Source organism: Trachemys scripta, chromosome 11 (genome assembly GCF_013100865.1).
Source record: "Trachemys scripta elegans isolate TJP31775 chromosome 11, CAS_Tse_1.0, whole genome shotgun sequence".
Classification (NCBI taxonomy): domain Eukaryota; kingdom Metazoa; phylum Chordata; order Testudines; family Emydidae; genus Trachemys; species Trachemys scripta.
The window spans coordinates 40506181-40518358 of record NC_048308.1 but is presented as its reverse complement, the minus strand read 5'-3'; the positions used below and the strand labels follow the sequence as shown (position 1 = coordinate 40518358).

The 12178-nt window shown below is 42.0% G+C and overlaps 1 protein-coding gene across 5 annotated transcripts in view; it reads left to right on the top strand.

Annotated features, from left to right (window-relative positions):
* Nucleotides 1-12178, top strand: part of LNPK (lunapark, ER junction formation factor) — a 69762-nt gene that overhangs the window by 45582 nt on the left and 12002 nt on the right. For all 5 annotated transcript variants that reach the window (XM_034785429.1, XM_034785430.1, XM_034785427.1 and 2 more), the window contains 3 exons: nt 4927-5032; nt 5789-5859; nt 7858-8028. In XM_034785429.1, the coding sequence (XP_034641320.1) occupies nt 4927-5032; nt 5789-5859; nt 7858-8028 (348 nt within the window). The remainder of the gene's footprint in view (nt 1-4926; nt 5033-5788; nt 5860-7857; nt 8029-12178) is intronic.

Genomic DNA, 12178 nt, shown 5'->3' with positions numbered 1-12178 from the left:
CTTAATGTGGCTGCCACAAAGGCACACTCCCTGCCTACCCCGGCCCCACGCCACTCCCAGAAGCGGCCAGCGCATCCCCACAGCCCCGTGGGTGGGGCTAGGGTCTCCCTCCACACGCTGCTCCTGCCTGCAAGCACCTCCCCCACGGCTCCCATTGGCCGGGAGAGTTGTGTGGGGTGTGGTTTGCACAGAGGGACAGCGCGCATTGGCCTCTTCCGGGAGCGGTGTGGGCCTGGGGAAGGCAGGGAGCCTGCCTTAGCCTAACGGCACCCGCCGCCGACTGGGAGCCGCCAGAGGTAAGCGCTGCCCAGTGGGAGGCCACACCCCATCCCTGAGCCCCCTCCCGGAGCCAGTACCCCAAACCCTCTCCTGCACTCTGAACTCCCTCCTGCATCCCAAGCCCCACCCTAAACCCCTGCTCAGAGCCAGCACCCGAAACCCCCTCCTGCACCCGAACCCCCAGCCATGAGCCACCTCACAGTGCCAGTACCCCATACCCCCTTCTGCACTCCGAACCCCCTCCTGAACCCAAAGCCCCAGCCCTGACCCGCTTCCTAGAGCCAGCACTCTGTACCCCCTACTGCACCCCAACACTCTGCCCCAGACTTGACCCCCTTCCAGAGCCAGCACCCCATACCTCCTGCTTCAGCCCTGAGCCCCCTCCCAGAGCCCACACCCTGCACCCCACCATTCTGCCCCAGTCCAGAGCCCCCTTCTGCACCCCAACCCCCTGCCCCAGGCTCAGCCCAGAGCGCTCCCCCCCCCAGCCTTTTTCTCTGTTTCTAGCACAAACAAGCATATTTTCATGGATCCTTGTGGTGAGTGGCATCCACCACTGAATTTGTCCTTCTGTGACTTAACACAAACTTTTAACAATTAGAGAGGTCTATAATCTTTAATGTTACTACTGGCCAGCATTTTAGCAAAAAGGTTTATAGGTGGAGGGGGAATACAAATCAGAATAGCCATTATCTTCTTCCCAAAGGTACAGATAGGACAAGTCCTCACTAGTACCAATGTCCTTACTTTTCCTTAAATTCTCTCTAGTTTGATTGCACTTTATATTCTTGGACATATTACTGTGTGTTCCGTCTTTCCATAACTGCACAATAATCTGTGTTGTGCTTAGTTTCTCACTGTCATAGCTCAGTGATTTTTACCAAGAGCAAATACTGTAATTTGTCATTTGATCATTAGCCACAACTTCTCTATTCTGTACTTTTAACTGTTGGCAGCATTCTTTAACTTGTCCCTCAGACACAAAATTATTAAATATACTACTTCCATATACAGTTCATGGGAATTTTTATATTTCTTATTATTCCCAACTTTACTCTTAAGTCTTTTTAACTATGTCCCAAGGTTCTTCCTTGGCTAAGACTTTTCTATCAAATCCCTCTGTGGCAAATTATATTAACATACTCTTCCATTATGATTATGAGAACTTACTTTCTTGTCTCGGTGTTGGACAACATCATGGCTGGAGGCCAGGGCACTGTTCTCTGCAGCCTTCCAAGCCTTGATAGTATCTGGAGCCTTCATAATCTTGAAGAGCCGGAAGTGGGAACAAGACATCATGTACTCACGCCACCCAGGGATACCAATGTTGGATATCAAAATGGGAAACTGAGTCACAAGTACACCCAATTTAGGCTTAATCAATTTTTGCCCTTATACAATTTCAGACAGAAGTATTGTCATTTATAATGTCTGAATGTATGCTTATGCCAATAACAGACCAGATGGAATAGGTAAATGGGCCCAAATTACTGCATTCCAGGGCACTGAAAAGTTCTTCTACCTTCCATGATGATCATCACCTTCTCTGATCTCTTGGTCTAGTTCTTCAGTCCTATTCCTGCAGTTTCTGGTGCAGTGTCTCTCTAGTTTGGGCTTTGTTCACTTGAGTCTTTTATACGTTTTTACATTACATATTACTTAATTTTATCCACTAGGCTTTTACCACATCACCCTTCATTTTTGTGTGTGCGTATAACCCATACAATATGCACACACAAACTTCAATTACCCAACTTCTGCATTTTTCCTGCTGGTTTTGCAGTTTTGGGGTCATGTCATTCTATCTCACCCTGTTCCTAGCTTTCCCAGAAAACTGGGATTTTATATTTATCATTACATATTTGTATGTTATTTACATCTTCCAACATGACACATTATGTATCTTGCCAGCAATAATATCATTTTAAACAAAATAGCAATTTATATCAAAGAAGCATTGGCAAAACCACACTTATGCCAGGCAAGGCCTTGGTCTAAGTGTTACCTCATCTAAACCCATTCACTATCCATAATTACAAATTATTAAAATATAGCTTACAAAGCTCTTAATTTTACCATTAGCAATTCTTCATTCTATATTTCAGTACACATATGTCACTTTTCTACCCCTTAATCTATTGCAGGAGTGGGGAGTTATGGAAAACACAATAACCCTTTTCTGTCAGCATTTTTTATTGTCTTTAAACGTAGGGTTTTCAAAGGCCCTTTTCATTCAAAGTGCATTGTTTGTGAATCATTACCAAAAAAACTTCATCAGAAATTTTCCTATGTTGCATTTTGAGGATGTCTCAATTTTAGGGCCTTGACATTTAATGGTACTGTAACAGTACATTGTAATTAATGTTAGTTAACTTTGTTTACCTTAAAATTGGTTATTCATGAATCAGCATTTGGGTTGTAGCATTTAATCTATTAATAAATGCTTTCAATTCAGATTTGTTAAACATAAAAGTTAAGTGTGGACGAAGTCTAAGCCAAAGCTGTTCATCCTTACCACCTGCATTGTTACCCTGTTTTCAAAAGCAGTTTGAGTTTTGCTGACTGATGAACTGCTTAAAATTTGGAACAAAAAATCTTCAGTATAAAGTCTGGGCACACTTTCAAACTCACTTATGGGACACTAGAAGAATGATATGGCAATGTAAGATTTATTTCTGAAGATTAGAGAATTGCAAATTTCAGGGCATAGAACTATTTTGGGTTGGAGGCAAATTTCCCTTTAAAACATAGAATGCTACTCAGTGTGTTTATGTAGGCATCCAGTAATGGCAGAGGAGGCAGCTGGAATTGACAGTAGTAAAATCTGTCCAGTATTTGTTATCAGTGTATCACAGGGTACCTGTGTTGTTGTTATTCATTAAGCTCTTGGCCAAATTTGGCCTCTTGACCACTAATGTGTGAGTTTGTGGAGATGAAATAATTTTTAATACTTGACTGGTTTTGTATAATTGAGACTACTTAGACTTGAAAAGTTAATTTGACATGAATTTTTCCATTATGTGGCTGACCACTTCAGGAGTAAGGAAGAGAAGAGTTAAAGCTACAGGAAATAGAATTTGCAGGTTTTTAAGGTTGCCTATGTCTTGTACAACAGACCCACTGTTCCCAAACTCTGGTCTATGGAGAGTTGGGTGATCTTATTTCTATATGTGAGGGGAAACAAAAAGAAGCAAAATCTGATTGTGAGATTAATTCATTTGAGAGGACAAAACACTTATGAAAGATGACTAAAAGTACGTAAATTTTTCCTCATCACTATTTTTCATGTTGCATCAACTGCTATAGTTTCCAAAAGGGAGATTTCATGATTTTAAATGGGAGGGAGATAATCCATAATATGGTATCTCTATTAGAGATGAAACTTCATTGAAGCAATGGTTGATAGGTTTTCTACCACAGGTGTTCATAAATTTCCTGTAATATTAATGGCAATGCAAAAAGTTAAGGCTTGCCCTCTAAAATAGTTCGGGGTCATAAATTTACTTTAATTTTTTTCTGTTTGATCCTTTAAATTAACAGAGAAGAATGCACCAATAGCCTTCCCCAACTACTCTAATGCTAAACGAGATCACTCTTTAGCATCACGATGCAGTGGTTCATTAATTTCTTTGTTTTATAACAGCATTTTTGTGTTCGATCTTGGGTTCCTCATCTGTTCGCTGCAGTACCTATTTTTAAGTAATGCCATTTTGGTACTAGGAGAGAGTCTTGTCCATTGTTGGTATTAAGATGCTGATATGCAAGATTATATTTTTAAGAATCTAATTTTGAGCTATCTAGACTGACTTGGTCTAACCTTTTGGATTTTTGGTAATCTACATTTGAGGGGCAGGTGAACGTTTTCCCCCTAGTTTCTGTCTAGTCTGGCTAATATAGGCAGTGAGAGCAAAAGTGTTTTGAGGTGAGATCCCTTGTTCCAGCAAATACACAAGCACCAGTGTGTGCTCTTATATTTACACCCACTGTAAGCACCCCTTTGTTTTAAAGGGCCTTAAGATAAATGAGAATTGGGCATGTTGTGTCTTCATACACATTCCTCCAAATGTTCTTCAGTTTACAGGGGTGGATTTTTGCTTTTTTAATAATCCTTTTCCTCAAAGATTTGATTTTTGAAAAACAGTAACTTTAGTATTAAACTTACCAGTAGTTTTAAATAAGTGATTTAGAAATCATAACTTTGATTCCACATTTAGTAACTGATAAAACTGACAGAGGGTCCTGTGGCACCTTTAAGACTAACAGAAGTACTGGGAGCATAAGCTTTCGTGGGTAAGAACCTCACTTCTTCAGATGCAAGTGCAGGTGCCACAGGACCCTCCGTTGCTTTTTACAGATTCAGACTAACACGGCTACCCCTCTGATACTTGATAAAACTGAAACATTCAAACAGCAAGAGCAATTGCATTTTAAGAATGACATATTGGAAAAAAGAGACGTAGCTGCAGTCCAACTACGTTGAGCTTGAACTAAAGTGGTACAACTTCCCTAGTGGATTTCACAAATGGGACAGTTTGGAAATACTGCACGTATTAATACACTGTATTAGCATGTACAGTAAAACTAGTGCATTATGTAGTAGGACTTCGTAGTTAAAAGTCAATTCATTATGTTTACTTCATTTGTTAGGTCTCCATCCACCAGGCCCTCCTTTAGCAAGACCTATTCTTCCTCGAGAAAGGGGAGCTTTGGATAGAGTTGTTGAATACTTAGTTGGTGATGGTCCACAGAACAGGTAACATTTTGCTAATGATAGTAAGTAACAAAGCACATGCACATTGAGTTAGAAGTCTGGTTTTTGTTTGTGCAGGATTAGATATTCTAGAATTCTGCTGCTTATGTTTGTTGCTGGCTTTATATACAGTTTTCCTAATGAACTGAACTCTTTTACCCCACTCTCAGGAGCGTAAACTCTAGCACGAGCAATTTTAAAATGATAGTGCTTAGGTGAAAAAGAAAAGTCTTATTGAAGCGTGAGTGGGAGAATGAATTAAACTATCACCTAAAAACATCCGAGACTCTTAATTTCTTTTCATATGTTGTATTTTTAATTGCTTATAACTAATTGCCTGCTGAACTGTCCCAAACACACTTGAGCTGGCCTGCTAACTCTGTTAGAGGAGCTATTAATCAGATCATTGTATTTCACCTTAAAAGTTGAATTACCAGTATTTTTGATATGGCTTCTATTGAGTCTAGTATGAAACAGGTAGACGCTTAAATTGCAGCTATGTGACCAGTTAAGCGCTAGCCATCTTGGTTTAATTCTTAAAATTATGATTAAAAACTTGTCTTTTGCTGATGTATAAGTGAAGAGACCCTGCTTATGGTACATTTTTCATAAATGAATTGGGCATTACTTGTTAATAATATTTTAAGTATATTAAAAGTTGCTCAGCTTAAATACTATACAGCAGTTCCATTGTCTCAATACTTAGCTTCAACTTAACACCTGTATTTTTACTTTTTCTTTTTTTTTTTTTTTTTTTAGGTATGCCCTTATATGTCAACAGTGTTTTTCTCATAATGGTATGGCTCTGAAGGAGGAATTTGAATACATTGGTAAGAACTAACTTGCATAGTCTGTTCTTTTAAAAAAAAAAAATTACTTCTCAAATATAAGTTTTGTACTTCATTAGAGACTGTTACAGCACTGTAACATTTTGATTCTAGTTAAGTACTTAGTACAAGCTAAGAAATGCCACTTATGGTAATTTACTATTCAGTAGCTTAGGACACATTTTAAGTTTTAAAAAAGTACTTTATTACAGCTTTTAGGCCAAGGATATTGTGTGTGTAAAACTATTCAGGAGAAATAAGCCTCTTCCAAAACATCCTTGAGAATCACTACGGGCTATGAATCGTTCTCAAAAGGGTTTTATCACTAAAAACTATCTGACATTAAATGCTCCGCTTTACCAGAACTTAAAGAAAATCTTGTTTTGGCAAGAAGCTCTCAGGGAGGCATCAAAACAGGAGTAGGAACAAGCCCTGGAGGTTATATGTCAATTTATGGCTGACAATAACTTTAGACAGACACAGTTCTTTATTGAACACAGATGATGTACAAAAGAGGCAAAATAAAACTACAGTAAGTCTAATGTTTAAGAAATAGTTTCAGGCATCTCTCTTTTCTTTCCATTGCGCATGGTGGGGGTCTGCCTCTCTGTTTGGGAGAAAATATACAACACAATAGGCAATATATTATTTTATTTCTGATTGATATTACAGCATGCATGCTGTGTATCAGTCTGAGCAACAAACAGTCAAAATGTGCAAGAAAGGGACTTTGGTTTGGTCTTTTGTAAAAGTGTATTTTAAATTATTGGACAGCATATAATGTTTTTCCAACACAAATGTGGCTTTCCTTACTAAATGCCACGAGAGCAGATTATTTTTCAAGTAATAATGTAGTCTCCCATCAAGTTTGGTGGATGAGGTACATTTAAGGACTGTAGACCTACACAAAGAATTTTTCAAAGTAGTAGCAAGTTGGTCGTAATTCTCTCATCCTTTTTGGTCATTTTGTCTGCTAGTAAAGATGGTTTGCCAAACAAAGATGCAGTACTTTGTGAGGTGCAGGAGAAACAATTGATACAATCAAAAGCAGATCCCATTGATGGCCAAAGTGACCACAGCCTAGTGCCTGGGCTGTGCCAGTTTCACTTGCTAAGGTCGCTGCAGCCTGAAGAAGAAAGTGGCTGCTCCGCCAAAGTCTGTGGGCCATGACTGGCTAGCTCCGGTTTTAATACAGAGTATGTCTTCTCCTAGACGAGCTGCCTACTGGGGCTAGGAGTCTTGTCTACTCCAGCAATGGACTGCCTTTTGTCTGGTCCCTAGTCTTTGACCTGGCTGGCTGGAGTGGTCCTACCAGAAGTTAAACTCCTGTTGGCATAGCTCTCCAGGTCATGAGAACTCTCAAGTCTTCCCACCACATCAAGGTGTAGCCCTCAGGGAAGAAAATGCCTGAGTAATAATTGACAGAATAATTTAAAGGCAACGGATATCCATACTGGACTATTTAAAAAAAACAAACAAACCAAGAGAATGGTCTTATATTATAAGTCTTTAAGTATACTTTTCTTCCATACACAATCTGCCAATGACTCCAAATCATAGATAAAAGATTCAGTTTATGCATTTGGAAATACTGTGTGTATCATGAGGTGCATGTTTTGTTGATGTTTGTGACACCCTTAGTAATGCCTTCCAGAAATGTTCACAAGTAGCAGCAGCAGAGCTGAAAGTGAACATGCATTCAACAGTGCACAGAGGAAAATGGAAGAAGTATAGAGGGGCCCGAGTAGGTTTGGTGGTGATGCTCTTAAGGCTGAAGTTGGAAGACATGCTACATAGCTCTATTAACCAATTTTTTAAAACTGTTTTTAAATTAAAAAATAAAGGTCCTTTAGCGTCTTAATATTATCACGTTGCTTTATTTTTTGGAAACTCAGAAAGTTTTATTTCTTGGGAAATATGTTTCAGAATACTAGTATGTTGAGACTTGAAGTCAACTTGGTGAGACTATTATTGTGTATGCTTTTGTAAACCTTTGTGCAGCATTTAGGTGTGCATACTGCTTTTTCCTGAATCCTGCAAGAAAAACTAGACCGCAAGCTCCACGACTCCCAGACTTCCTCTGTGAAAAGAGGCAGCCAACAGAATTGCTGACTACGGTTGAACCTTTGCATTCTGGAGGGGTAAAACTTCAAGAGAATCCACCAAGGGAAGGTGTGTACTAATCCTGTGAAGCTTGACATTATTAATTTTCATTGAAATCCTTTTGTCACTACTCTTCTTGGTTCAGCCTTTTTTCCTTAAAGTGCAGCAGTTTTTAAAGTATTCTAACCTTTTTGTTCTCCTGTAGTGTGTGTATTTTGCATTGTTTGTTCCTTAGTGTTTGTAGTTTACCCTTCATCTGCATGGCTGAAGGATTTTTAGCTATACAACTCCTTAAAATTCAGTCTTACTTCACTCATGTCTGGCAAGTTTATTTTCCCTTTGAAAATACTGCCTAATGAAATCCCTGTTTTTTATCATTGATAAACAAATAGCAAACCTAAACTGTCTATTACGTGCATAGTTAACAAGACAATCTGCTCCTAAGTGGTTACATTTCACTGTTTTTTCAGTAGGTCATTTGGTTGAGGTGGGTTGAAATTCCTGCCTTTGTTCCTTAAGTTAGTTTTGCTATTTTCCCCAGGGCAGGAAAATCTAGTAAAACTGCCTTGCTTAAAATCAAGAGTTCAAAGACAAATTGTCAATTTTAATTTAACAAAGTTCCTTTTGAGAAGTTTTATAGTCTGCAAATACAGTAGGTGTCTAGTGTTCAACCAACAAGAAGATGCAATGTTTTCAGGAGAGTTTAGAAAATAGTTGTAATTAAAACCAAAGAATCTTTAGTTAGACTTAATTTTGATTACTTACTAAAGAGGTATGGATTTCTCTACGGTTCGGTTAAAACCAGACAAGATCTAAAGCATGTGGGGCTGGAGAGTATGGAGCAGTTCATGTCACTATGTGCTTAGCTGAAGAGGTTTAAAAGGCAGCTGACTACAGGAAATAGTTCTAGTAGTTTAACAAATAAAACTCCCTTCCGTTGTAATCTTTTCATGTCAGGGACAGAGTGGCATTGTCTTTCACTTTGTATGTGGCATGAAGAGGCAGGGTGATCATCTTTGCCATTGCACAGAGGACAGATTAATAAATTTGGGGTTTTTTGTAGTGGTGTATTAAGATCTTTAATGGCTTAAACTGGTTAAAAATACACACAATTAGTGTCTAATTACTTGCTAATAGTGCTGCAGTTCTCTAAAAATACCACTTGTACAGAATTCTCATTACTGATGTCTCCTGCCTCAGCATGAGTCATGTGGGAAACTGCCTCTAGGTCTTGAGAAATTTGATCCAGTGAGGCACCTGCAAGCTGGCTTGAGAGTTCTAACTTACTGAATATGCTCCAACTTCACATACCTCAGGGTATGTCTCCACCGCAAAGGAAAACCTGAAGCATGGAGTCTCAGAGTTCAGGTCAATTGATTCGGGCTCCTCGGCTTTGGGGTGCGGGGCTAAAAATAGAGGTGTAGACATCCCATTCGAGCTGGGACACAGGCTCCACCACCATCCACCTTCTCTGTCTTCCAGAGCCAGGGCTCCCGCGTGAGTTGGGATGACGAAACTGCTATTTTTAATCCCACAGCCTGAGCCAATTGACCTGGGCTCTGAGATTTGGCACTGTGAGTTTTTCTTCGCAGTGTAGACATAACCTTAGAGGCTCCAGAACATTCCAGACAGTTCCTTTCTGATTGGTCAGCGAAGGAGCTGCTCAGTGGCTCTGATGTGGGAGTGCCTCCTGCTGCTTTAGCCCTTATTCAGGGCCTTGTTGTGTTCTCCAGTTTCTAGTCAATCCTACTTAATCATAAAATCATAGAACTGCAGGGCTGGAAGAAACCTTGAGTTTAGGCAGGACCAAGAAAACCTACACCGTCCCTGACAGGGTTTATCCAACTTGTTCTTAAAAGTGATGGGGATTTCCCATTCTCCCTTGGTAATCTCTTCCAGAACTTAGCTACACTTATGTTAGAAAACCCTTTCTAACTATCTAATTTAAATCTCCCTTACTGCAGATTAAGCTGAGGGGAGGGTAAGAAGTAGACATGGAGAACAATTGATCATCTTATTTATAATAGCCCTTATATTTGAAGACTGTTATTAGGACCTCCTTCAGTCGTCTTTTCTCGAGCCTAACATGCCTAATTTTTTTAAACTTTTTGCATTGGTCAGGTTTGGCTTAGGCCCGAGCTCAAGCATGGTGTTACGTTGCAGTGTAGATGAACTCTAAGGAAGGTGTAGATCTTCTACTTAACGGGGAAGGAGAGCTAATAACTGATGACATCAAAAAGGCTGAGGTGTTTAATGCCTATTTTGCTTCAGCATTCACTAATAAGGTTAACCGTGGCCAGATGCTTAACAATTAATATTAACAACAAGGAGGAAGAAACACATGCAATTTGTCCATCTCTCCACTTTGTGTAGGATTCCTTTTTGATTTTTCATATAATTAAAGAGCTCCTGATGGAGCCATATTGGCTTTATTAGTCTTCCTACCTTTCCTACCTTTTAATCTCTTTAGCCAAGAGGTTTCAGGCTCAATCCTTTGCTGCACCCAGAGTTTATTGGGTGCAACTAAGTGAAGGAACTCCAAAGTAGCTGTTTACAGCTCCCACTTGCTCTTGAAGCTGACTGTAACTGTAACTGTCCCCAGCATAGATTAAAGCAGCCCAGGGTGTAGTTGCTTTTATCTGTGAACTCAATCTTCATAGAGAGAAAATCTTGCTGGTGAAGCAAACTGTCTTTAAAGACGATACCTTGTAATTCTGCTTCTCTGAAAAGAAGTATTTTTCTTTGTATTTTCTCAGGTATGTTACATTAATATTCCCTATATTGAAATGTATTAACTATGGGATCATCTTTCAATTGATTTTTTTAATCATGAAAATCATGATGGCCATCAATTTGGTTTTACCAGTGTGCATAGGCAGCGAGTTCCATACCCACGTGGTGCTCGAGCACCAGCAATATTCAGAACCCAGGGGCCCAGCTCCACCAATATTTGGGGCCGGGTGTCCCCCCTGGCCCCCCCTGCCGCCCCCCCCCCGCCCTCCCCCCCCCCCCCGCCCCCCCGCCCCCCCCGGCCGCCCCCCCCCCCCCCCCCGCCTTCCCAGCTGGAGCAGAGCATCTCTGTCCTCGGAGAGCAGCATCTCTGTCTTTGTCTCCTCCATGCTGCTTCCCTGCAGCAACTGCTGCTGCAGGGTCCTAGTGCCCCCTGCTCCACTGCCAGGGCAGCAGACTGACCCTGAGCCTGCCCTTACCCCTCAAACCTTTTCATTTTCCAATGGGACCCTCCAGCAGCACAGGGCATCTCTCCCCCCCCCCCCCCCCCCACCACTCCTGCCCCATGCTGGGCAAGGAGGCAGCCCCATCCCTCACCCCCAGTGAAGTTAGTCAGGGGCAACAGCAGGGGAGGAGGTGCACGCAGCACCCCATGGCACCCACCACAGGGGAGGCGAGGGAGAATCCTGGACCTGAGAGGGGCCCTAGGAGCACATGCAGTGACAGTGTGCTGCTGGGGGGGGGCACGAAAGGGGGGCTCCTCCCCCACAGCTTGCTGCTGCTGCTGGCAGGGAAAGGGCTGCGGGGGAGTCCTCTTCTCTGTCCCCTGTCCCGGAGCAGCCTGCCTGCACCCCAAACTCATCCCCAGCCCTGCCCCACCCCGGAGCCCACACTCCCAGTCAGAGTTTTTACCCCACCACCACACCTTCAACCCTCTACCCTAGCCCTGAGCCCCTCCAGCACCCCAAACACCTTATCCCCAGTCCCAGCCAGAGCCCTCATCCCCACACTCCTACTCTCGCCCTGAGCCCCTCCCACACTCTAAACCCCCCATTGCAGCCCCAGACAGAGCCCTGAGCCCCTCCCACACTCCAAACCCCTCATCTGCAGTCACACCCCACAGCCCTCACCCCTGCACCCCTCCCATCCCCAAACTCTCTCCCAGAGCCTGCACCCCAATCCCCTGCCCTAGCCTAGGGCCTGCACCCCAGATCAACTCCCTCCCAGGGCCTTGGGCAGGTGGGGGGGGGGTGCGGAGTTTGGGTAGGGGCGGGTTCTGGGCACCACCAAAATTTCTACAAAAATGCCACCCCTGCCTGTGTGATCTTGAGTTATATTATTAGTTAAACGTTGAGTTGTTTATTGAACGCAGACCCAGATCTTCCTGCTGCTATTGCAGATAAAATTGTAAAGTATCCCTCCCTTGTATTAACCATTTCTTATTTTCCAAAGTTCTCTGTGTAGAATGCAGTCAGAATGCAGATAAGCA